Here is a 22,605-nt window from a genome sequence, read left to right on the forward strand (position 1 = left end):
TAGAAGCTTCCACTTTTAACCTTGCAAAGAATCTTAGTATAGATTAACAAATGGTATAGACTGAGAAGGCCAAGAAGATGGATGGGCTGCGAGGAGAACAAGTATAAGAATCCAGGCCCCACAACTGTGAGCAAGCCTCCTCAGATTCTCCAGTCCTTGTTAAGAGACCTCCCCGCTAAGACTCCAGGGAGCATGAGACATGAACTATGACCTCTGTTCCCATTCCTGATCTGTGGTTTGTGAAGAATATGGTGGAGGCTGGTTTCAGTTCCTGAGTGTTGGAATGGAAGTCTATGCAGCAATAATTACTGGAACTCTTTTATCCCCCTTGACCTCGCATATCTTTCAGGGGGGGAACCCTTCTAATGCATTGTTTTGGTGTTTCTTCACAGAGCAATCTTCTGGTTACACAAGAGCTGTAACTGAATTAATGCCACCTTGTATGTCTCTAGGAAAAAATCTCAAGATTAGTCTGATAAAGTTCTGCAACTGTCAGTGTGATTTTGAAAGGCAGCTTTGTTATGACTTGATTATTTGGATTCATGGCTTTATACAAGTCACTAGATCACACAAGGCAATGGTGCCATTCCTCTCCAAGTCTCTCTCAACTCTACCCAAAGTTCTTAAAACCATCATCCTATCAGCAGCCTCAGAGAGAGCCATGATCACAGTAGAGACTTCAAGTGGATAGGAGTAAAAACAAGGAAGAGAATGGAAATTTAACCATATCAGACCTAGAGACAGTTCAGTGTACTTGTTCTAGAGTATGTTTTTAGTTTTTTATTTTAGAGTAAGATGAAATAAAGCAATAACAATAGTATGGAGTGACAACGTGAGTCCCACTAAATGCCTTACTTCTGTAATAAAAGAAAAATAAAAAATTGAGGGAACAGAGATTAAGTGACACTTAGAACAAAATGTGACACCAACAGATCAAACAATATCCATGGTTTGTATGATGACTAAAATCAAAAAAGGTATTTTCTGAATAAAATATATTTCAAAAGAGATGTATATGTGATAAGAACACTCACCCCCTTTTTCCAAAGATAGGTGAGTCATACATAAAAGAATAGAGTTGGATCGCTAAGAAGAGGTTTTGGTCACTTTCCTTTAAATAATTAAATTTAACCTTTTTGATTGGTTAGAAATGGCTTCCTATCTTTACTTCTCTGACAGGTACACAGGGGAAACGATGCCTTCTTTATCGGTCTTTATTTATTCCATTAGTGTCTCAGTAACCGCAGCCTGAATGGCCTAAGCGCGGGGGCTGTCTCGGTTTTCAGAGGAAAGCCATTCGTTTGGTGCCTTCCCTTCAGTAAGAGGCATGCTCTCAGCTGCGCAGTGGCAGGAAGCCAGAGAAGCAATTTCCTTTCTTTTAAAAGGGTTTGGAAAGCATCTGATTGTATCAGGAAGAGGCTTTTCAGTTCTCAAGGTGAAAGAACACTTGCTTCTTTTAAAGATATAGTAGAAATAAGATACAGTAGTGAGAGACAGGGCTGACCAGTTAAACAAATCCAGGAAGGGCAGGACACAGTCTGTCTACAAGGGATCTCAATGCAAATTAGCAGAGCAGGAGAACAGTATCACCTTTTCCGACTCCCTGTACTACTTGGCTTAACTTTTCATCTTATTTTCCTTGCACTGTATTTAACATCTGGTGAAGGCATGCACTTTTGAAGGACAATGTGATGCTTTGATTTATGTGTTATTGGGTAATGATCAGCACCAAAGGCTTTGCCCATCCAATACTGTAAATTTTCCTTCCTTTATGACAAGAATGGTAAAGACCATCACTTCCCTCAGCTTTTAAAAAAATATTTTTAGCCGGGCGGTGGTGGTGCACGCCTTTAATCCCAGCACTCGGGAGGCAGAGGCAGGCGGGTCTCTGTGAGTTCGAGGCCAGCCTGATCTACAAGAGCTAGTTCCAGGACAGGAACCAAAAAAGCTATGGAAAAACCCTGTCTCAAAAAATCCAAAAAATAAAAATAAATAAATAAATAAATTTTTTTTATATTTATAATTTAAAAATATTTAAAACAATTTTTTAAATTTAAATACATTTTGATCAAATTCTTCCGCTCCCTTCTCCTTCCAGATGCTCTCTGCCTTCCTTGGACCCACCCAACTTCGTTTTCTCAAAACAGACAAACGAAAAGCCAATATGACAACACCACCCCCCACCAAGAAAATGAAATAAAACTATACTTAAACAAGAAAAACAAACGAACAAAAACAAAACACAACAAAACAAAAAAGCTAAAACCACCAAAGTGTAACCAAAAAGTCTGTGGAGTCCATTATATGTTGGTCAACTACTCCTGAACATGAGGCCTGTCCTGGAGTGACTGACACACTGGGTGTCACCGGAAATGATGTCTAGACCTCAACAACTGATGGTGAAACAGCCACCATTTAGAAGACCTTGCATTTGTCCCCCTGTCTCAGACTGACAGTAAATGGTTCCCTATCAGGAGTTAAAATTTTAGATAAAATTATAATCCATTTTATTCGTATTTTAATTTTAAAAAAGTTATTTATTTTTTATTTTATATGTATTAGTGTTTGGCTACATGTATGTATATGTACCCCGTGTGTGTCTTGTGTCCTCAGAGACCAGAAGACAGTGTTGGAACTCCTGGAACTGGATAACTGGTTGTGTGTAGCATGAGTTATAAAAACCCAGAGACAGAAATTGGGGTTCATCCCGAAGTGACAACAGCCAGCCACTGGCTCTTATCTCTACCTCAGTCCAAAATGGGGATCCTGCCTCCAGGAATCTCAGAGTGAGACTGTGTGTGAGAGCTGTCTCCTCCTGTCTTATATTCCTCTCTAGGGCTGGGATTAAAGATGTGCACCACCAACACCTGGTTTCTCTGTGTGGCTACTGGGATTAAAGGTATCTGTCACCACTGCCTGGTTTGTAAGGCTGATCAGTGATCACTGGTCTATGTGTTGCTTTTATTGGTTAATGAATAAAGAAACTGCCTTGACCCGTTGATAGGACAGAACTTAGGTAGGCAGGGAAAACTGCACTGAATGCCGGAAGAAGGAAGGTGGAGAGAGAGACGCCATGAAGCTGCTGCCAGAGTCAGATTTGTTGAAACTTTAGCTGGTGAGCCACTACCACGTGGCGATACACAGATTAATAGAAATGGATTAAATTAAGATGTAAGAGTTAGCCAGTAAGAGGCTAGAGCTAATGGGCAAAGCAGTGATTTAATTAATACAGTTTCTGTGAGGTTATTTTGGGTCTAAACTAGCCAGGCCGCCGGAAGAACAACCGGCCTCCCTCCTCCAACAGATCAGTGCAGCTGCTTTACTCTCTGAACTTCAGGCAAGCTTTAATTATTAAAATACAAATGAAATATTGCTACAGTTGTGAGCCATCATGTGGGTGCTGGCAATCAACCCTAAATCCTCTGTAAGAACAACAAGTGCTCTTATCCACTGAGCCAACCATCTCTAAAGCCCAACAATTTTAAGTAAAAGAACTAATGGAAGTTATTTTTTGAGCTCTGGGATATGAAAATAATAGCTATTGATATTATTTTTAATTATGATGACTCTAAGAATAAGTGCAAAAGCATCCAAAATAGCTACCATGTGATGTTTAGGCTTGTCTACTTAGTAGGTACATAATATGAGCAAAGGTGCTGTCTGATATCAACTGTTTCATTAGCCAGATTAACAAAAAGGGGATAGAAATTGCATTGTTAGTTTCCATGGCATATTTAATTCAACCCAGTAAACCCAAATCATGTAATTTAGATGTCTAATAAATATTGTCATGAGTGAAATATTTTACAGGTTGTTTTTATGCTGAGCAGTAATGTAGCGTCACATATAGCTTGGGAAACTCATAGCTTGGTATTGTTTGACCTTTATGGTTCTTTATATTAACAATTTAGACACAAGATTTCAAAAGTTGCTGTTTCAGTGTCTGCTTTCTCCTTATACTAGGTTACTTTTAAACATATATTAGATATCTTTAGGCAAAAATAGTCTTTAAAATATTATTATTTTTTCAATTAAAGTATTAGTTAGCATACAAAGTAGATTTAATTATGATATTGTCATATGTATATATAATTATACACTTTTACTTGCCCACCTGTCTTCTTTGCCCCTTGCCATCACATCCTAGTCTCCCCTCCCCATCCCATACTGTCCCTCATCTTATGCTAGATTCCCCTACCCTATGTTAGTGCCCCCAGCTCACACTACACCCCCACCTCATTTTAGTCCCCCTCCTCATCTAATACCAGTTCCCCTATTTCATGCTAGTCCCTCCATCTCAGGCAAGACTCTCCCCTACCTCATGATCGTCTCCCATCTCATACTAGTCCTGCATCTCATGCTATCGTCCCCCACCTCATGCTAGTCCCCCCATATCATTGTAGGCTCCCCCATCTCATGCTAGTCCCTTTCCTTTTCCTAACTAGTCTTCACTTCTGCTTTCATGTCACATAGAATCCTGTTTCGCTTTTGTCCCCCTCCCCCACCCTCCTCTCTTACAGTCATTTCTGTTCTTATGTGACACACACAGACATGCAAGCACACGTATACATTTTAATCGAGATTCCACACATAAGAGAAAATGTAGTATATTTATTAAGTCTGACTTATTATATAATTACTTCTATTTCCATCCATCTTTTTTTCTGCAAGTGCTATAATTTTACTTTTAACTTTTAACTGAAAAAAATTCCATTGTGGTTATGTTTATAGTTTTCACTATTCATTCATCTCTTAGTGGACATCTAAGCTGACGTCATATCTCAGTTGTTGTTAATGTCATGACAGTAAATGTGGATGCGCAGGTGCACTGATTTAGAGTTCTTTGGAACGATATAGCGGGTCACATGGTAGTTCTATTTTGAGTTTTTTTGAGGAAGTTTCATAATGATTTTCATAGTAGTGGTCATGATTTCTATCTATCTATCTATATCTATCTATCTATCTATCATCTATCTATCAATCATCAGTCTATCTACCATCTTTCTATTTAATGTTGGAGGGGTGTGTATGTATGTGCCACTACTCACCCATGGAGGTCAGATGATGTCTTTTGGAAGTCAGTTCTCTGCTTCTATCATGTGGGTCTTGGGGACTGAAGCAACTTTGGCTTCAGTCAGCCTTGGCAACAAATGCCTTCACAACTGAATTTCTTGCGGGCCTGCTGTAACAGTTTATATAGTTTATATTCCTACCAGCCTACACATCTTCACTAGTATTTGTCCTCTTGCTTACCTATCACCATGCACAAAACTCAAGTCCAAAGAGATCAAAGACCTCAAAATAAAGCCAGCCACACTGAACCTTCTAGAAGAGAAAGAGGGAAGTACACTTGAACTCATTGGCACAGGAGACCACTTCCTAAATATAACCCCTGCAGCACTGACACTGAGAGAAACAATTAATAGATGGGACCTCCTGAAACTGAGAAGCTTCTGTAAAGAAAAGGACACAATCAACAAGACAAAACAATAGTTTACAGAATGGGAAAAGATCTTCACAACAAATAATAAATGGAGAAAAGAAAACATATTCAACAAATGGTACTGGCATAACTGGATATCAACATATAGAAGAATGCAAATAAATTCATATCTATCACCATGCACAAAACTCAAGTCCAAATGGATCAAAGACCTCAACATAAAACCAACCACGCTGAACTTCATAGAAGAGAAAGAGGGAAGTACACTTGAATGCATTGGCACAGGAGACCATTTCCTAAATATAACCCCAGTAACATGGACACAGAGAGAAACAATTAATGAATGGGACCTGAGAAGCTTCTATAAAGCAAAGGACATGGTCAATAAGACAAAACTGCAGCCTACAGCGTGGGAAAAGATCTTCACCAACCCCACATCAGACAGAGGTCTGATCTCCAAAATATACAAAGAACTCAAGAAACCGGTCATCAAAAGAACAAATAATCCAATAAAAAATAGAGTATGGATCTAAACAGAGAACTCTCAAAAGAGGAATCTAAAATGGCTGAAAGATACTTAAGGAAATGTTCAACATCCTTAGTCATCAGAGAAATGCAAATCAAAACAACTCTGAAATTCCATCTTACCCATGTAAGATTGGCCAAGATCAAAAACACTAATGACAATTTATGCTGGAGAGGATGTAGGGTAAAGGGAACACTCCTCCATTGTTGGTGGAAGTGCAAACTGGTACAGCTCCTTTGGACATCAGTATTGCGATTTCTCAGAAAATCAGGAAACAACCTACATCAAGACCCAGCAATGCCACTTTTGGGTATACATCCAAAGAATGCTTAATCGTACCACAAGGGCATGTGCTCAACTATGTTCATGGCAGCATTATTTGTCAAAACCAGAATTTGGAAACAACCTAAAAGCCCCTCGACCAAAGATAAAATAAGGAAAATGTGATACAGTTACACAATGGATTACTATGCAGTGGAAAATAAAATGATATCTTGAAATTTGCTGGCAAATGGATGGATCTAGAAAACATTATATTGAGTGAGGTAACCCAGACCCAGAAAGAAAATATCATATGTACTCACTCATAAGTGGCTTTTAGATATAAAGCAAATAAAAACTAGCCTACAATTCACAATCCTAGAGAACCTAGACAATAAAGAGGACACTAAGAGAGATATATATGAATCTAATCTACATGGGAAGTAGAAAAAGACAAGCTCTCCTGAGGAAATTGGGAGCATGAGAATCATGGGAGAAGGGTAGAATGGAAGGGGAGTGGAGCAGAGAAAAATATATAGCTGAATTAAAAACAATTTAAAGAAAAGGCGTGTGCCACCACCACCACCCAGTGAAAAGACATTTTTAAAATCTAATATATTCTATCATTTTTCTTCATTATAGCATTATATATTTGTTATAGTGACACCTATAGCAAGACTCCCATCATTCTGGAATTCCTGTAGATATTATTCCATTACCCCCTCTCTTTCTCTCTTTCTGATATTTTTGCTGGATCTGACATCATCTTCAACTTTGATGCTTATGTACTGAGACGGAACAACAGGGGAGTCAATTTAACAGAATGTGAACAGAATACTAGGGAAGCAAGACCTTAATTCAAAGCTGGAAATGTAAACGAACCTAAGAGGAACCAGTAGTTCTTGATCTAATTGAGAAGACCTTAAAGAAGCTAGAGCTTATGCAAAAAGTATGAGTTGGAAATTTATTATGTATTTTCTTCAATAAATAGATTGTGTATGTCTAATGTAAAATTGTGAAACTCTTTGATAATAAAATAGTCTAAGTGCCATAATGCTTGTATTTCATAATCTATTAAACAAGTCCTGGCTGTGATATTTGGATAGCCATCTGTGATCATGGAATATTTTCAAAATGTGCCATATGGCAATTGCTCAGCTGCCGCATAGCCAGTTGGAACACCACTTGCCTTGTTTTATATGTGGAATATAACACCTCTTTTACTCTCCATAATATTACTTGTCATCCAACAGCATCCATCATTCTGCTATTCATCGGAAGTTCCTCCCTCTTTTAGCCATTCAACAACATCCATTATTCAGTATTTTCTATTAATCCAAATTTTACTAAAATAAATATATTTGCTCCTACTACTTGTTTTTAAAATTTAACATCCATAGAAAACTGTATTATAGGTTGAAGAGATGACCTAGTGTTTTAGCGTTCTTGATCCTCTTGTAGAAGAGCCAGTTATAGTTCCTAGCATACACATGGTGACTTAAAATCAACTGCCCCTGTAGTGCTGCAGGGTCTGCTGCTCTTTTCTGATCTTCAGTAGCACCGGGCAGCATACATACATTCAGGGAAGACATTCGTTCACAAAGCCAAAATAAGTAAATATAAAAGGAAAAGTAGAGAGTTTTACGCTGTATAGCTTCCATGGAACATAGCATCTTTCCCAGCTATTGGTTTTCCACATTGTCATGTGAAAAGACAGTTCACTCCACCTAATCTATGACATGGAAGCCATATTAACACGACATAGAAAAAATGCTTCAATAAAAAGAATTATGAAGGGCTACTTTTCTCAACAAAATCTTGGCTATTTAGAAGGATTTAAAGCTTTATGGATTTCCTATCAGAAACACTGACATCATACAGGAACTCTTCAAAATTCTGGCACAAAAAGCCATAGAATCTGGCCTAAAGGAGCACATAGTCCCAGCTAGAAACGTCTTCATAATTGTTGAAAACATGTTTTGTCTGTGAGCTCAGCAACAGCCTAATAAAATATGTAAATGTACTTGGAAAACTGATTTATATAAAAGCTGATCTTGAAGAAGAATATGAACTGGAGTTGCTGTGGCTTGTATTTTAAATGTTTTAAAAGAAGTATGTGATGGGTGCTTGGTCCCCAGATAGGGCCTGACGGTAGTTAAACATTTAAGAAGTGGAGCCTAGTAAGAAACTTTTGAACCTCTAGGGCATGACTCGAAGATACATATTAATCCCTAACTGCTTCCTTAACCCCCCTTTGATTTTCTTCCTGGCCATAATGTGAGTGGTATACTACATACCATCATGATGGGTTGTTTGCCATAGGCCCTAAGCAACAGAATCGATTGATCACAAATGGAATCTTCAAAACCACGAGTTAAAACAACTTATAAGTTCAACCTCGGATATTTAATCGCAGTGATAAAAAGTTACTAGCATATAGATATTTCCAGTTGGATGTGGAGGAGAGTGCAATCCCTGAATTATGATGCAACCAGGATAATGTGACCTAGGAAATGGAAGAAACACATTGAAGCTAGAACATAGACCCAAAGAGTGGAATATATAGTAAAAGGTGAAAGTGGAATAGATGGCTAAGAGGTTGGCCCAGCGTTCTGTGTGCTCACAGGTTTAGACTTCATTTTGAATGAAATGAAAAGCAATTGAAACATTTCTTTTTTTTTAAATTTATTTATTTATTAAGGATTTCTGCCTCCTCCCCGCCACCGCCTCCCATTTCCCTCCCCCTCCCCCGATCAAGTCCTTCTCCCTCATCAGCTGGAAGAGCAAACGGGGTTCCCTGACCCGTGGGAAGTCCAAGGACTGCCCACCTCCATCCAGGTTTAGTAAGGTGAGCATCCAAACTGCCTAGGCTCCAATTGAAACATTTCAAGCCACCGAGTAAAGTAAGATTTATATTTTAGTTTAGGTACTTCTGAGAGCAATATAGGAGATGTACTGGAGATGTGGCATACGCAAGGAAAGGTCCTGGCTGTGCACATTGTCATTGCCTATGTAAGTGCTGTTGAGGGAAAGCTTATAAATAAGTAGAAATGAAGGAAGACAGTGGGTCAGAAGACACAGGAGAAGGGTTACAGTACGTGAGTGTAAAGAACTGTAGGTTAAACTTGAAGGAGAAGATGAGAATTTTCCTTAAGTTTTATCTTTTGTTTCTGTGCAAGTTATAGTGTTTCTCAAGAAAAAGGAAACTCAAGAATAAACTGCTTTGTGGGAAAACTGTGCACAATTATAGTCATTTAAAGAGCTTTAATCAAAATGGGGCAGTTGATAGTTGGGCATTTCATTGAACTAAAGGCATGGGTGAGATTGTCTGAATGTATAAAGGAAAGAGAAGACCAAAGACTCCCTGTAGGGACTCTTAGGTTGTAAGAAGTGGGTATACAGAAGAGCAAGGGGGATATTTAGAGAGGCATGTAGAGGCTGAAAGAGAATATCGCAACGAAGTTAACAGTAGAATGAAATGATGGCCAGAAAAACCTTTAAAAAGCAGTGACATGCACTGGCACCATAACAGGATCACAGAGAGGGTGGCATCGTTTCTGATGTCCCTTTCAGAAATCAATGTGAAAAAGAAGGAAAGCTTGCCTGCAAAGGAGATCCCCAGCACAGTGTGTGCAGTAGGAACTGATGGAGATAAGGTGCCATCTGGTTTCCTTGGTTAATCTACTAACACATAAATTGGAAATCCATTCTAAATGCTTTTATATATTAGTCATCTCAAGCAAACAATGGCAGAGTGATACTACACAGAAAGCATAATTAACAGCAGGGCCAAATTTGTATCAAGATTAAAATGCTGCAAAGCAAAGTGGCTGGGAAGAAAGGGCAAATTTCTCTCTCTCTCTCTCTCTCTCTCTCTCTCTCTCTCTCTCTTGTTTTTTAGAGACAGGGTTCCCCTGTGTAATAGTCCGAGCTTTCCTGGAACTAGCTCTTATCGATCAGGCTGGCCTCAAACTTGCAGGGATTCACCTGCCTCTAGCTCCTGAGTGCTGGGATTAAAGGCGTGCACCACCACCATCCAACTGGAAAATTTATCTTGTATTGAGTTATAGAAAGTGGTTGGGAGAAATGGTTCATTGATTAAAGTTCTAGGGATGGCAAACCGAGGAATGGTAATGTGAGATTTCCCCCTGTGTTCCGTGATTGCCATTGATTAGTAAAGTGATGGAGGAAGGTCATTGGTTAAATAAAAAGAAACTGCTTGGCCCTCATTTGGTTAGAAGATAGGTGGGAGGAGTAAACAGAACAGAACGCTGGGAGGAAGAGGAAGTGAGCTCAGACTCCACAGCTCTCCTCTCGGGAGCAGACGCCTCAGAGAGCCTGGGCAGACGCATGCGATGAAGCAAGCCGCCAGGTTAGACATGCTGAACCTTTCCCGGTAAGACCGGTGCTCACAGATTATTAGAGATGGGTTGATCGGGATGTGAGAATTAGCCTGTAAGGGCTAGAGCTAAAGGGCCAAGCAGTGTTTAAATGAATACAGTTTGTGTGTTGTTATTTCGGAGCATAAGCTAGCCAGGCTACTGGGGTGCTGGGGATGCAGCCCCGCCGCTCATATTACTACAGTAAAGAAACTATTTGGGCCTCTAGCAGGGCAGAACAGAGCTAGGAGGGTAAAACTGAATGCTATGAAAAAGAAGGCAGAGTCAGGAGAAGCCATGTAGCCCCGCCTGACAGAGACACCATGTAGCTGCCAGAGGGGGAAAACATGAGCAGCCAGCTGGAACCTTGCCAGTATGTCACAAGCCTCATGATAAAGTATAAAATAATAGAAATGAGTTAACTTAAGATGTAAGAGTTAGCCAGAAATATGCTTAAGCTATTGGACAAACAGTATTGCAAATAATATAGTTTCTGTGTGATTATCTCCGGAGTCTGGGTGGCTGGGAAATGAACAAGCAGCCTCTGACAACAGAATGGTGTAAGCAGAGACTGCTCATTCATTTCCTGGCCACCTGTACTCAAATACAGAAACTATATTAATTACAGCAGTGCTTGGTATATTAGCTCAGACTTCTTATTAACTAATGCTTACATTTTAAATGAACCCATTTCTATTAATCTTTGTATCAGCATGAGGCTGTGTCTTACTTGTAAGGATCCAGCGTCTGTCTCCTTTGTATCAGCATGAGGCTGTGGCTTACTTGTAAGGATCCAGTGTCTGTCTCCTTTGGCAGCTAAGTGATGTCTCCTTGACTCCGCCTACTCTCTCTATTTATCTCTTCCAACCTGGTTATATTCTGCTTTGCCATAGGCCAACATAGCTTTAGTCATTAACTAATAAAAGCAATACATATACAGAAGAACATTCCACATCAGAATGGAGCAAGGCAGATGTGATGAGACACATGTAATTCCAGCCTTGAAAGGCACAGACCACAGAGACAGGGGTCCTCCAGAGCTAGGTAGCTAGTGAACGTAGCCATATGGGTGATCTCTAGGTTTGATTGAGAGACCCTTTCTCAAGGAATAAAGTGGAAGAGAATGAGGATGATTTCTAATGTTAGCCTTGGGCCTCTACAACTATCAGCATACATGTCCACTAGCAACATATGTCCACACACATTCAGATGGGCACACCATACATACCACATACACATGAAAATGGAGAAAAACTTATAACAAAATTAATTCTGAGATCATTATGTAGTGATATACAAAAGTGTTTAATACACAAAATATGTTAAATACTGATTAATAATTAAGTTATTACTTTTGTCTTTTCAGAATTTTGATTTTTGTCACTTTTTCCCTGATTATTTTCTTGGCATAAGAAAAGATCCATCTGAAAAAAAATCATTTTTGATTGATTCTGGTTTTGGTTTTTGGCATTCAATGCCTGTTACCATCAACACTCAACAGTCTCACACCAGGGGTGATGTCAACTTGACAAAAATGAGAGCCACTTAGGAAAAGAACCTTAAGAATTGCCTCCATTAGACTGGACGGGTCGGCATGTCTTGAGGAATTTTCGTAATTACTAATCATAGCAGGACCCAGCCCTCAGTGAGTGGTGTCATCCCTAGAAAGGTAGGCCTGGCATATGTACATAAAAGAAGTAGCTAGGCAAGGCAGAGGCAGCAAGGCAATGCATGCCGTTTCTCCCTGGTCTCTGCTTCAGTTTCTACCATCAGTCTCCTCCTGGTATTCCTTTCTTGGCTTCCCTTGATGATGTACTATACCCTGATAAGCCCTTTCCTCCTCCTCCGAGTGTGTGGTCAGTGTTTTATTTCAGTAACAGAAAAGCAAATTACAGCACCTGGTTAATTTTTACGTGGAGATTTTTCTAAACCTGTTTCAATACAGTATGTTACTTATAAGAAGGAAATGGCCTTTTCCCCATATGTCTGGCATCTTCAGGTAGCCAGGCTGATCTTTAACTTTCCATTTCCCTGCTGTTCTGAATGTTGAGCTTAGAGGTGTGCACCACCATGCTTGGCCTCCTTATAAGATTATTTCATAAAATTGCCGGTTAAAATAAATTCAAATAGTAGTAAATAGAATAAGGAAATGCGTAGTTCATATATAATTTCCATTCTAATATTTCTATAAAAATATTTGTAAAAATGTTTCTATTCTTCACTTTTTCTATATCTATTCTGAAATCTCAAACTTTTGCCTATTTCTTTGGCATTTATTAATACATTGTTTAAAATTTGTCCAAAACTAGCTTAATATAACTAAAACTTTCTAATTTTGGACATGATGTATTACATACTTTATTTATTTTGTTCTTCTTATATTTCCAAATATGCATACTTAAAATAATGATGTATTATCAGGTTATACATTATTATGCAGTTAGTACTTAAATATCTCGTTCAGAGATGATCCAAGTTGTTATATTTTCCAATGGATATTTTCTTTGGCCTTCTTAAAATCTGAGTTAGAATATCTCTCCTCTGTGTGTGTGTGTGTGTGTTTGCTCTAGTTTGTATATAACTATCAACAAGTCACCCTTAAACTGTGACCACAGTGCATAACTCTTCAGTCCTGTGAACTTGCAGACATACTTACTAATTCCATGCTTTTGAAGATATCCTTCTGGAAGAGATTTTCTTCTTACTCTCTTCTAGAAGAGCTTGCTACTCATCTGGTCCATTGCAAGTCATGTATTGTTCCATGATCTTCCTAAATACTCATTCTAGAAATTTCAATATCATTTCCTTCCATTAATTTATCAGTGTCTGGGTTTTATATCTTTTTTTTTCTTCCTGATTTTGGTGACATGCCTTCTACTAACTTTTGAACAACAAATTCATGAAAGATTAAGTTCATGCCATTTTGTGAACATGAATATGTCTTTATCTACTCCCACACTTCATTTCCAATTGAGTTGTTATTCACTATAAGATGAAAACAATATTCGCTCATATTTTTTAAATTGTTTATTTATTTTGGTTGTTTAGTACCTAGCACTTTTACTTAGCAGGTCCATGCTGGTTTTATTTCCTCTTTGGGAATTTTGTCCTGATGTCCTAAATTTAAAGCAAAAAGTACTAGATTATGCCTCCTATGCTGAGCTTTTTTTTACTTTTCATTTTGAATTTCAATTATTTCTGCAAGCATTAATTTGTAATTCTTCGGTCTTTTCTTGTACTGATGATCCATATTTTATATGTTTAATTTCATGTATCTTTTATTTTAATTGTGTATATATCATTGTCTAATTGTTATTTTCATTTTTTCTATTACATTTCTTTCTTTTTTTTAAATTTATTTATTTATTAAGGATTTCTGCCTCGTCCCCGCAACCGCTTCCCATTTCCCTCCCCCTCCCCCGATCAAGTCCCCCTCCCTCATCTGCTCGAAGAGCAATCAGGGTTCCCTGACCTGTGGGAAGCCCAAGGACTGCCCACCTCTATCCAGGTCTCGTAAGGTGAGCATCCAAACTGCCTGGGCTCCCACAAAGCCAGTACGTGCAGTAGGATCAAAAACCCACTGCGATTGTTCTTGAATTCTCAGTATTCCTCATTGTCCGCTATGTTCAGCTAGTCCGGATTTATCCCATGCTTTTTCAGACCTAGGCCAGCTGGCCTTGGTGAGTTCCCAATAGCACATCCCCATTGTCTTAGTGTGTGGGTGCAGGGATGTACTAACTCATATTTGGTTTCTAGCCATAAATAAAGGACATTGAGCTTATAATTCATGTTCCTAGAGAAGCTAAATAAGAAGGTGAATCCAAAGACAAACACATAGGCATCCTCATGAATATTAACCTTCATCAGGCGATGAAAGGAGACAGAGACAGAGACCCACATGGGAGCACCGGACAGAAATCTCAAGGTCCAAATCAGGAGCAGAAGGAGACGGAGCACGAGCAAGGAACTCAGGACTACATTTCTTATTTGTAGGTATTTTCACTGCTTGCTTGTATCCTTTTAAAGATTCATTATTTTAAAAATATACATGCATGTGTGTTTGTGGGTATGTGCCCATATGTACATACAGGTGACTGCAGAGGCCAGAAGAAGGTGTCAGATCCTTTGAAACTGGAGTTACATGTGGTTGTGCGTTGTCTTATGTGGGTACTGGAAACTGCTCAGGTCCTCTGCAAGAACAGTATGTGCTTTTAAATGCTTTTAAGTAAGTTATCTGTCTAACTTCTGTGCTTTTTTTTTTAATAAGCTGATTTTATTTAGTAAAAGCAATGTCCATGGGCAAGAAAAATATAACCTCATATATAGATACATTCTTGAGTTTTTCCTAATATTATTATTTTATCCAAAATTGTTTCTTTTTCTTTAAAAATTTCTGCTTTAAATTGGAAGCTTTCTTCAAATACCTAGAGAATTTTGGCTGCCAGTAAATATGAAAAATGAATCACTAACTTGTGGGACTGAACTTGTTTCCTGCCTTGTTAGGTAACCTAGTTCCACTGTTTGGTCCGTGAACTTTTGACCATGTTTTTTATGTTTTTCCACCCAGATATTTTCATCAATCTGTTTAGATTCTCTAGAGAAAAATTAAATCCACTTACTTTTGGAAGGGTCTGACACTGGTTGCTGGCATTAGAATTAGATGAGAAAGTTTGGGGAGTTCTCATTGTTCAATGTGCAACCTGTAAGAGGATTCTCCTCTGTTTCCTGTATTTTCTACATTCATTCTTTCTGGATCACTCTCTATAGTAGATAAACCCCAGTTTTCAGCAGAAGGGGGGCTCAGCTGTGGTGTAATTACGTATTTTTTTTTTTTACTTGTAGAGGTTCAACTCTCTAGTTATGGATACTTGGGATTGTCAGAAAGTGTTTCAGAATCTTGTATTTTTTTCCCCTCCAGAATTTTCTCTGTGTTTTTATCCTTTCTCTTATTTTTCCTTTTAAAGTCTTTTTCTTTTGATTTACCTTTCTTTAGCCTCAATTACTATTTGTCTCTATCTTACAAGTTAGTGTTTGTTATCGTTCCTTGGATGACACTTGTTATTTGTAATTTAACAATCTGCACCATTACATCAGTAAGATGCTATGAGGAAATAAGAGTATGCTTCAATTTACAATGCAAACAAGTTAGACCATTTAAAATATCTAGGTTTTCATAGTTCTTTTTTAAGACATAGGATGATTTTAAAACGCTGATCTAAGCATGAACAATGCTGGATATTCTGCAAAACTGAAAAACAAACAAACACTGCAAACTGCTTAAACTTCTAAAAATGTTAAAAGCAAACGCTTGAAAAACAAATAGCGTATCTATTGCCATGTGCCTAATAAACGACTTAATATCTATGAAGGGTTTGCAGTACTCTCGGTAGACCAGTCCCTTATTAATCATTTTAACTTTTATAATGCAGGAAGTGCCAAAATATCTCCTCACTGCAGCTGCATATTCCCAGTCCAGAACATTCTTTCCAGTATGACTCGATTATGTTCATCAACTTTGTAACAACCTTCTTATGTTGGACGAGAGAGTAGAGGGAGTAAAGAATTATATCTTGACACTTCTTGGAATAGAATCTGAGCGCTAAAATGAATTTTGATGGGAAATGGTATTTAGTAATGAGGAGCAGCAGTTGTCTGTGAAAGAACTGATCTGCTCATTGTATAGAAAAAACAATTAAAAAAAAAGAAAACCGCTTTTAAAATCTGAATCATCTTCATTTTTAGGAGACTGGGCCCACCAGTTTGTTTTTTATTTCATCTGTCTGTCTTTAAATTGTCTATTCAGATTTCAGTCTTGGGGCCAAAATGAGCTTCGAAGTCACTATGTGGCAGTGGGTGGTCTTGAATGTCTGATCTTTCACCTCTGGCCTGCTGGGATTACGTATGCTACTGCAGCTCTCACCAGTCTTTTCTCTTACGTGGTGGGATGGGTTGGAGCCCACCTGCCAGGGCCCTCCCTTGAGTACCATCAAGACGAAGGTCCGCCAATGGCCCAGAGTGTCCTAGTGGTAGTAGTGGTGGTGGGTAATTAGCGCGTACGACGTCATTTTCGGGTGCCTCGCCTATAAAAGGCGGTATCTTGTGAGGCGGGCACCAGTCGCTGGTCGTCGCCCTCTGCTGGTCGCTGGTCTTGCTGCCCGCAGATGCAGACCCAGGACGAGCGCTGTCAGTTGGCTGCCTGGTTCCCACCGGTGCGAGCAAGGGCTGCGTGAGTCGGGTGCGGAGGGAAGACCCGGGGGTGCGGGCTTCTGTGACCGAGCAAGGCAGGGCCGAGGGCGGCAGCGGCGGGTTGTAGGCGGCAGCCAGGCCCACGGGAGTCGCGCCCCTCACAGGGCAGCGAGGCCTTCGAGCTTCCCGCTCCTCACAGGGCAGCGAGGCCCTCGTACTTCCCGCTCCTCACAGGGCAGCGAGGCCCTGGTCTTCCCGCCCCTCACAGGGCAGCGAGGCCTTCGAGCTTCCCGCCCCTCACAGGGCAGCGAGGCCCTGGTCTTCCTGCTCCTCACAGGGCAGCGAGGCCTTCGAGCTTCCCGCCCCTCACAGGGCAGCGAGGCCTTCGAGCTTCCCGCCCCTCACAGGGCAGCGAGGCCCTGGTCTTCCCGCCCCTCACAGGGCAGCGAGGCCTTCGAGCTTCCCGCCCCTCACAGGGTAGCGAGGCCTTCGAGCTTCCCGCTCCTCACAGGGCAGCGAGGCCTGGTGTTCCCGCCCCTCACAGAGGGCAGCGAGGCCCCGGTGTTCCCGCCCCTCACAGGGCAGCGAGGCCCTCGTACTTCCCGCCCCTCACAGGGCAGCGAGGCCTTCGAGCTTCCCGCTCCTCACAGGGCAGCGAGGCCCCTGTGTTCCCGCCCCTCACAGGGCAGCGAGGCCTTCGAGCTTCCCGCCCCTCACAGGGCAGCGAGGCCCTGGTCTTCCCGCCCCTCACAGGGCAGCGAGGCCCCGGTGTTCCCGCCCCTCACAGAGGGCAGCGAGGCCTTCGTGCTTCCCGCTCCCGTGCGCCCCTGGGCGGCAAGGCCAGGTCTCCGGTCCCGTGGCTGTGCTTCTTGACAGGGCGGCGAGGCCCTCTGTGTCCCAGCTTCCGCAGGTCCCGCGTGCTCTGCCATGGCGGCCCCCCGCGGGCCTCCCAGCCCCATGCAGTCTCTCCGGGAGGAGGCCGTGTGCTCCATCTGCCTGGATTACTTCCAGGACCCCGTGTCCATCGCCTGCGGGCACAACTTCTGCCGCGAGTGCGTGACCCAGCTGTGGGGCATTGACGAGGAGCCGGAGCGCGGGGTGGCGGGCGAGCACATGGTGCGGGAGGTCTTGTACCGCTGGGCTCGGGAGGAGACGACGCCCCCGCGCCGGGCCCACGCCCCGCCCTGGGTCCCCGGCGGCCACGGGTACCCTCCGAGCCCCTCGGGCCCCGTGGAGCCGGGCTGGGATGCCGTGGAGGCCTGGAACGGGGCGCTGGTCCAGGACCTGCGGATCCGGGTGTTTCCCAACGAGCGGGAGGCGCTTTTCCACAACGGCCACCACTACCACCACTTCGGCCGCTACCGCCACCGCCACATCTTCCGGCGCGGGCCCCCGCACCCCCGGGTGCGCCGGCAGCTCTACCCGAATACCCGGCCCCGCTCCCCGCCCCGCACCCCGCCCCGCACCCCGCCGCGGCCCCACATCCCGCAGGTCTTCAGCTGCCCGCAGTGCAGGAGGATTTTTCCCAGCCGCAGCTACCGCCCCAATTTGCAGCTGGCCAACATGGTCCACATCATCCGCCAGATTAGCCGCACCCCGTGAAGTTGGCCAAGAGCGTGCTCCGAGTGTGAGGAGGCCCCGATGCCCTCCTGTGAGGTGGAAAAAAATGGAGTGTGTTTGGATTCCAGGCCCTACAAGCACCACAGCTGAACAAAGTGTTTCAGGAATACGAGGATCATCCCCCCCCCCCCCCCTGCAGTGCCTTGTAGGCCCAGTGCTGCCCCAGCACTGTGGAGAAATGAAGGCATTCCAAACATCACCTTTGGTTCAGTCTTAAATCAGAATTAGAAATGGGTATGAAGCTCAGAAGCAGAATGCTTGTTTGCCTAACATGCTGCATCCTGCCCCCCAGTTTATTTCGAGTTAATGGCTAACTTCAATTTTAGGAAACAGTTCCATATTTGTTTCTGTTAGCTGAGAATTTACTTATGGGAATGAGGAAAACTGCTTTGCTTTTTTTAAAAAATTGAACCGGGATGTTTTCATGAGCTTGATATTTGATTACTTAAAATATTTTTGAGCTTATTATTAGGTGATTTGGGGACATTCTTGGAGTCTCTGTCAATAGTACTGTAATAATGCCATACCTTAAATTTTTGGGAAAAGTTGAAATGTGGCCAAGAAGTGCTGTTCTGTCAGTGTCTATAGATTGTTTGCTGGAAAGGTTCTTTGTCGTCATAAACTGATAAAAACTGTATGCTTTGTTCCCATTTGCTTTTGAAGATCTGAACACCTGTCATTGTTTTTGTCAGATCTAAAGTTCTTCAGTTAAAGAGAACTGCATTCAACATTTGGATAACAATCCTACATTAGAGTACCAGTGAAAAAGTGAAACTGAAAATAGGAAAGTTTAAAAAGTTAAAACTTTGGACAGAATTTTAATAGTAGTGTTGACCCTGAAATGCACTGGCCCTGAACTGGTAATAGGAAAATACTAACATTTTCATTGTGAAGTATTTAAAGCAAACCTTGCCAAGAACAGCATATGTAGGTATATGTGAGCAAATTCATATAAAAAGTGCCTAATTTTGTTGGCTCACAACCAAATTTAAGAACCAGATTAATGAATATTCTATTCTTAAACTTAAAAATTAATAGTAATATACAAAATAATAGATTTCATTATGACACTTTCATACTTGTGTATCATTGTGCTCTACTCACATTTTCTCCTCTGTTACACTTAAGCTGGCTCATACTTTTCCTCCAGCTAGTCTGTAATATCATATGATGTCATATATAAAATTCCTAGTCTTAAATTTTAGATGAGAAAGTATATCAATTGTTTGCTATTTCCCATTCTAGCGCCCTCATCTTCCTCCTTACCTTTAGAGCCCCCTTTCTTGTATAGCAATCCTTTATTATTGTTATTTCAAGAAATTTAGAAATATGTTAGGTGATGTGTTTAAGACATGTTAAAACCAATATATGGCAGCTCTGAGAGGAGAAATGGATTTTTACCTTGATGTCCAGTTTTTACTGAAGCACGTCAAGAAGAATTTGTGGAATTTAAACAAGTCTGATTGTTTTGACAAAAAAAAAACAACTTGTATGTAAACTGTATATAGAGATAACGATTTATTGCATTTATTTTTCAAATTTCTCTTTATATTTTTGTTTTTGTTCTTATTTTTTCCCTTACTGTGTCTAGCTGGGAGGAAACTGTAAATGTCTTCTTAAAAGTGATTTATGTTTTATTGCATTTTATACAGTACCCAGTAAAGAGAAATTTTTCACAGTGACATGCTTATATTATCTAAATAAAGTGTTCATTTTAAAGTTAAAAGAGACTGAATGAAAATTTAATTTCTTTTTTAAATCCTTATTTTAATATTTTTCCCCACTCCCCTTCTGCCCCCCCTGAAAATTCAATTTCAAAGAATAAATGTTGAAAGTAGTCATATCAGTAAATATTGAAGACAAGATGATAAAAAAATGGAACAGTAAATATTTTCTAAATTAGAATCAGAATGACCTTCATTCCTAAAAACTGCAATCCTGGAACTTTCTTTTTATTTATCCTTACCATCTTTCACATCATGCATCCAGATACCATTCATTTCCCATCCCTTTGTATCTGTTTTATGCACTTGCCAAATCAGTCCCCCCCCCCCACCAAATAAAATTGAAGAGAAGAAAAAAAGGAAAAAAAATCTTGTGATGCTGTAGTGTGACACAGTGAGTCACCCAGTAAACCCCTTTGGTCCATATATCTTTAATTGCAAATGTTCATGACGGTTATTGGCCTTGTTTGAGGCCTCTGGTTTCTGCTACAGTATTGATGCTGGGCCCTCACTACTCTTGGTTTTCCTGTTGCCTTGTGTTATGGAGATCATACAGGTTTGGGTCTGTGGGTCATGTCCCTTCATGTGTTCCAGCAGATTACAGATGGGGTAGATGTTGGGGTGTGCTAACTCATAACCCTGGTTCTGGGCCTGGGTGGTTGCAGGATTGGTCAGCCCACCTACTCTCTGCCATTCTCACCACCAGGGTGAACACACCAGCATTTCCCTGTCTAGTTCACCCCTTGCAGGAATGAGTAAGGGGTTGGGGCTTATTCTCCTGCTCTCAGTCCTTAGTTTCAGCTCTCCCACACCAACACCTTCAGGGCCAACTCTACTGAAGTTCAGGGGCCACTCCAGAGTGCAGCAGCTGATGTCGGGCAGGGACAGGTGTTTTGCTCTCAGGACCACAGGGCCAGTTCTCTCACCTGTGTCAGTTGTAGAGGGAAGGAGTGGGGGCAGGCCATCTCATCTCTTCCGTGCCCATGGCCCAAGCTGCCATATGGCAGATGAGGGACAGGGCAAGGTCTCTGATGCTCATGTTTTGGGGTGACTCACCTGTGCCCCTGTCAACAGGGTCTGCTCCTCTGTGCTGCCCAGACAGATGTAGGGACAACTTTCTTGAGTGTTGAAGCTGGTAAAGTGGAGGGTTACCTTCCTTGCCAACTGGAGATGGTTCCCTCACCCTCATCCCCAAATCAAGCAAAGGGGGTCGGTACTGATTATTGCCCTCTCAGTTCTTTAGGACTGGACCTGACCCATGTCCCTGTCTACAGGGTCAACTCTACTGTGCTTTTCAGGCAAGGGTTACTGTTCTCTCAAGTGCTGCAGCTGGTGAGCAGTTGAGTCAGGTCCCCCACCTGCTGCAGGTGGCAAGTAGCAAGGGCAGGAGGGCTGTTCCTCACCCACACCACTATATGAGAAATGAGAAGGGCACAACCTGCTCCCCAATCCTCTCACCTCTCAGGGCCAGTTCATCAATGTCCATTTGGACAGGGTCAGCTCTATTGTGCTGCCCAAGTGACATGTAGGAATTCTCTTTCCTGTGTGTTTCAGTTGGTGAGGGGCAGGATCAGTCCTTCATAGTGTTGCAGCCAGTGAGCAGGTGTGGTCAACTCTGTACAACCCTGTCTATCCTCTCAGCCTTTGGTGGTATAAGGAGCCAGGGGTATCAACATAGATCATGGCTGCATTAGACCCATGAACCCAGACATGGACCCCAACATCAGCCTAGGCCAGACATCACCATGGCCCTGGGTGGCAATGAAGCCACTCACTCCAGTCTGCTCCTCACCACTTTGACCTCTTCAGATATGCCTCTGTCTACAGGAAATGAACCATTCTGTCTGTTTGTCTCTCTCTCCCTCCCATACACCCTGTAAATTTCCTCACCCTAATAGAGTCAGTGTTTTCTCACTGAAGCCCAGGGCATAGCACCCCAGGACTGCATGTGAGTCTCTTTGCTCAGTCCAGGACCATGCATGCTTCCTCCTCAGAGCCTGTGGCAGTCTCCTGACACTTAATTTCAATGTAAGAATGAAGATAGTTCATATCACTGTTGTTATAGGGAACATCTGAATTCTGTCGGCTAACGTAAGTTAATGGGGTATGTGCTGTTAGACATGTGGCTCTGGGAAAATATATAGAAAAGGTATTGAGCATATTTCATCAATTTAAACCTTTTGTATAAATTCTTTTTCCCTTTAAAAATTTGTATATTTTATGGATAAATAAAAACTGTTATTCCTAATGTTTAATTACTTTTCTACTACTTTGACCCAAATTGAACAATGTAAAGGAGGAAGGATATATTTTGGTTCACAGTTTCAGAGGTTTGAGTCCATAACTTTGTTGATTCTATGGTGGTAGAATGAGTAGCCAGCTGCTTGCCTTAGTGTGGGTGGAAAGCAGAAAAAGAGGGCCCAGTAGGATATAACAATGATAAGCCACCTTCCAGTGGCCCTCATT

The 22,605-nt window shown here is 41.6% G+C and overlaps 1 protein-coding gene across 1 annotated transcript; it reads left to right on the top strand.

The window, feature by feature from the left end:
- The first annotated feature begins 17,722 nt into the window (after positions 1–17,722).
- LOC121464489 (E3 ubiquitin-protein ligase TRIM52-like) lies at positions 17,723–18,397 on the top strand. The gene has a single exon (XM_041677518.1). It carries the CDS (start codon positions 17,723–17,725, stop codon positions 18,395–18,397), a length of 675 nt encoding a protein of 224 aa, XP_041533452.1.
- The last annotated feature ends 4,208 nt before the right edge of the window (positions 18,398–22,605 follow it).

The sequence above is a fragment of the Microtus oregoni genome, unplaced genomic scaffold (genome assembly GCF_018167655.1).
Source record: "Microtus oregoni isolate MIOR12 unplaced genomic scaffold, Mior012 000001F_ref0000356, whole genome shotgun sequence".
NCBI classification, from domain to species: Eukaryota; Metazoa; Chordata; class Mammalia; order Rodentia; family Cricetidae; genus Microtus; species Microtus oregoni.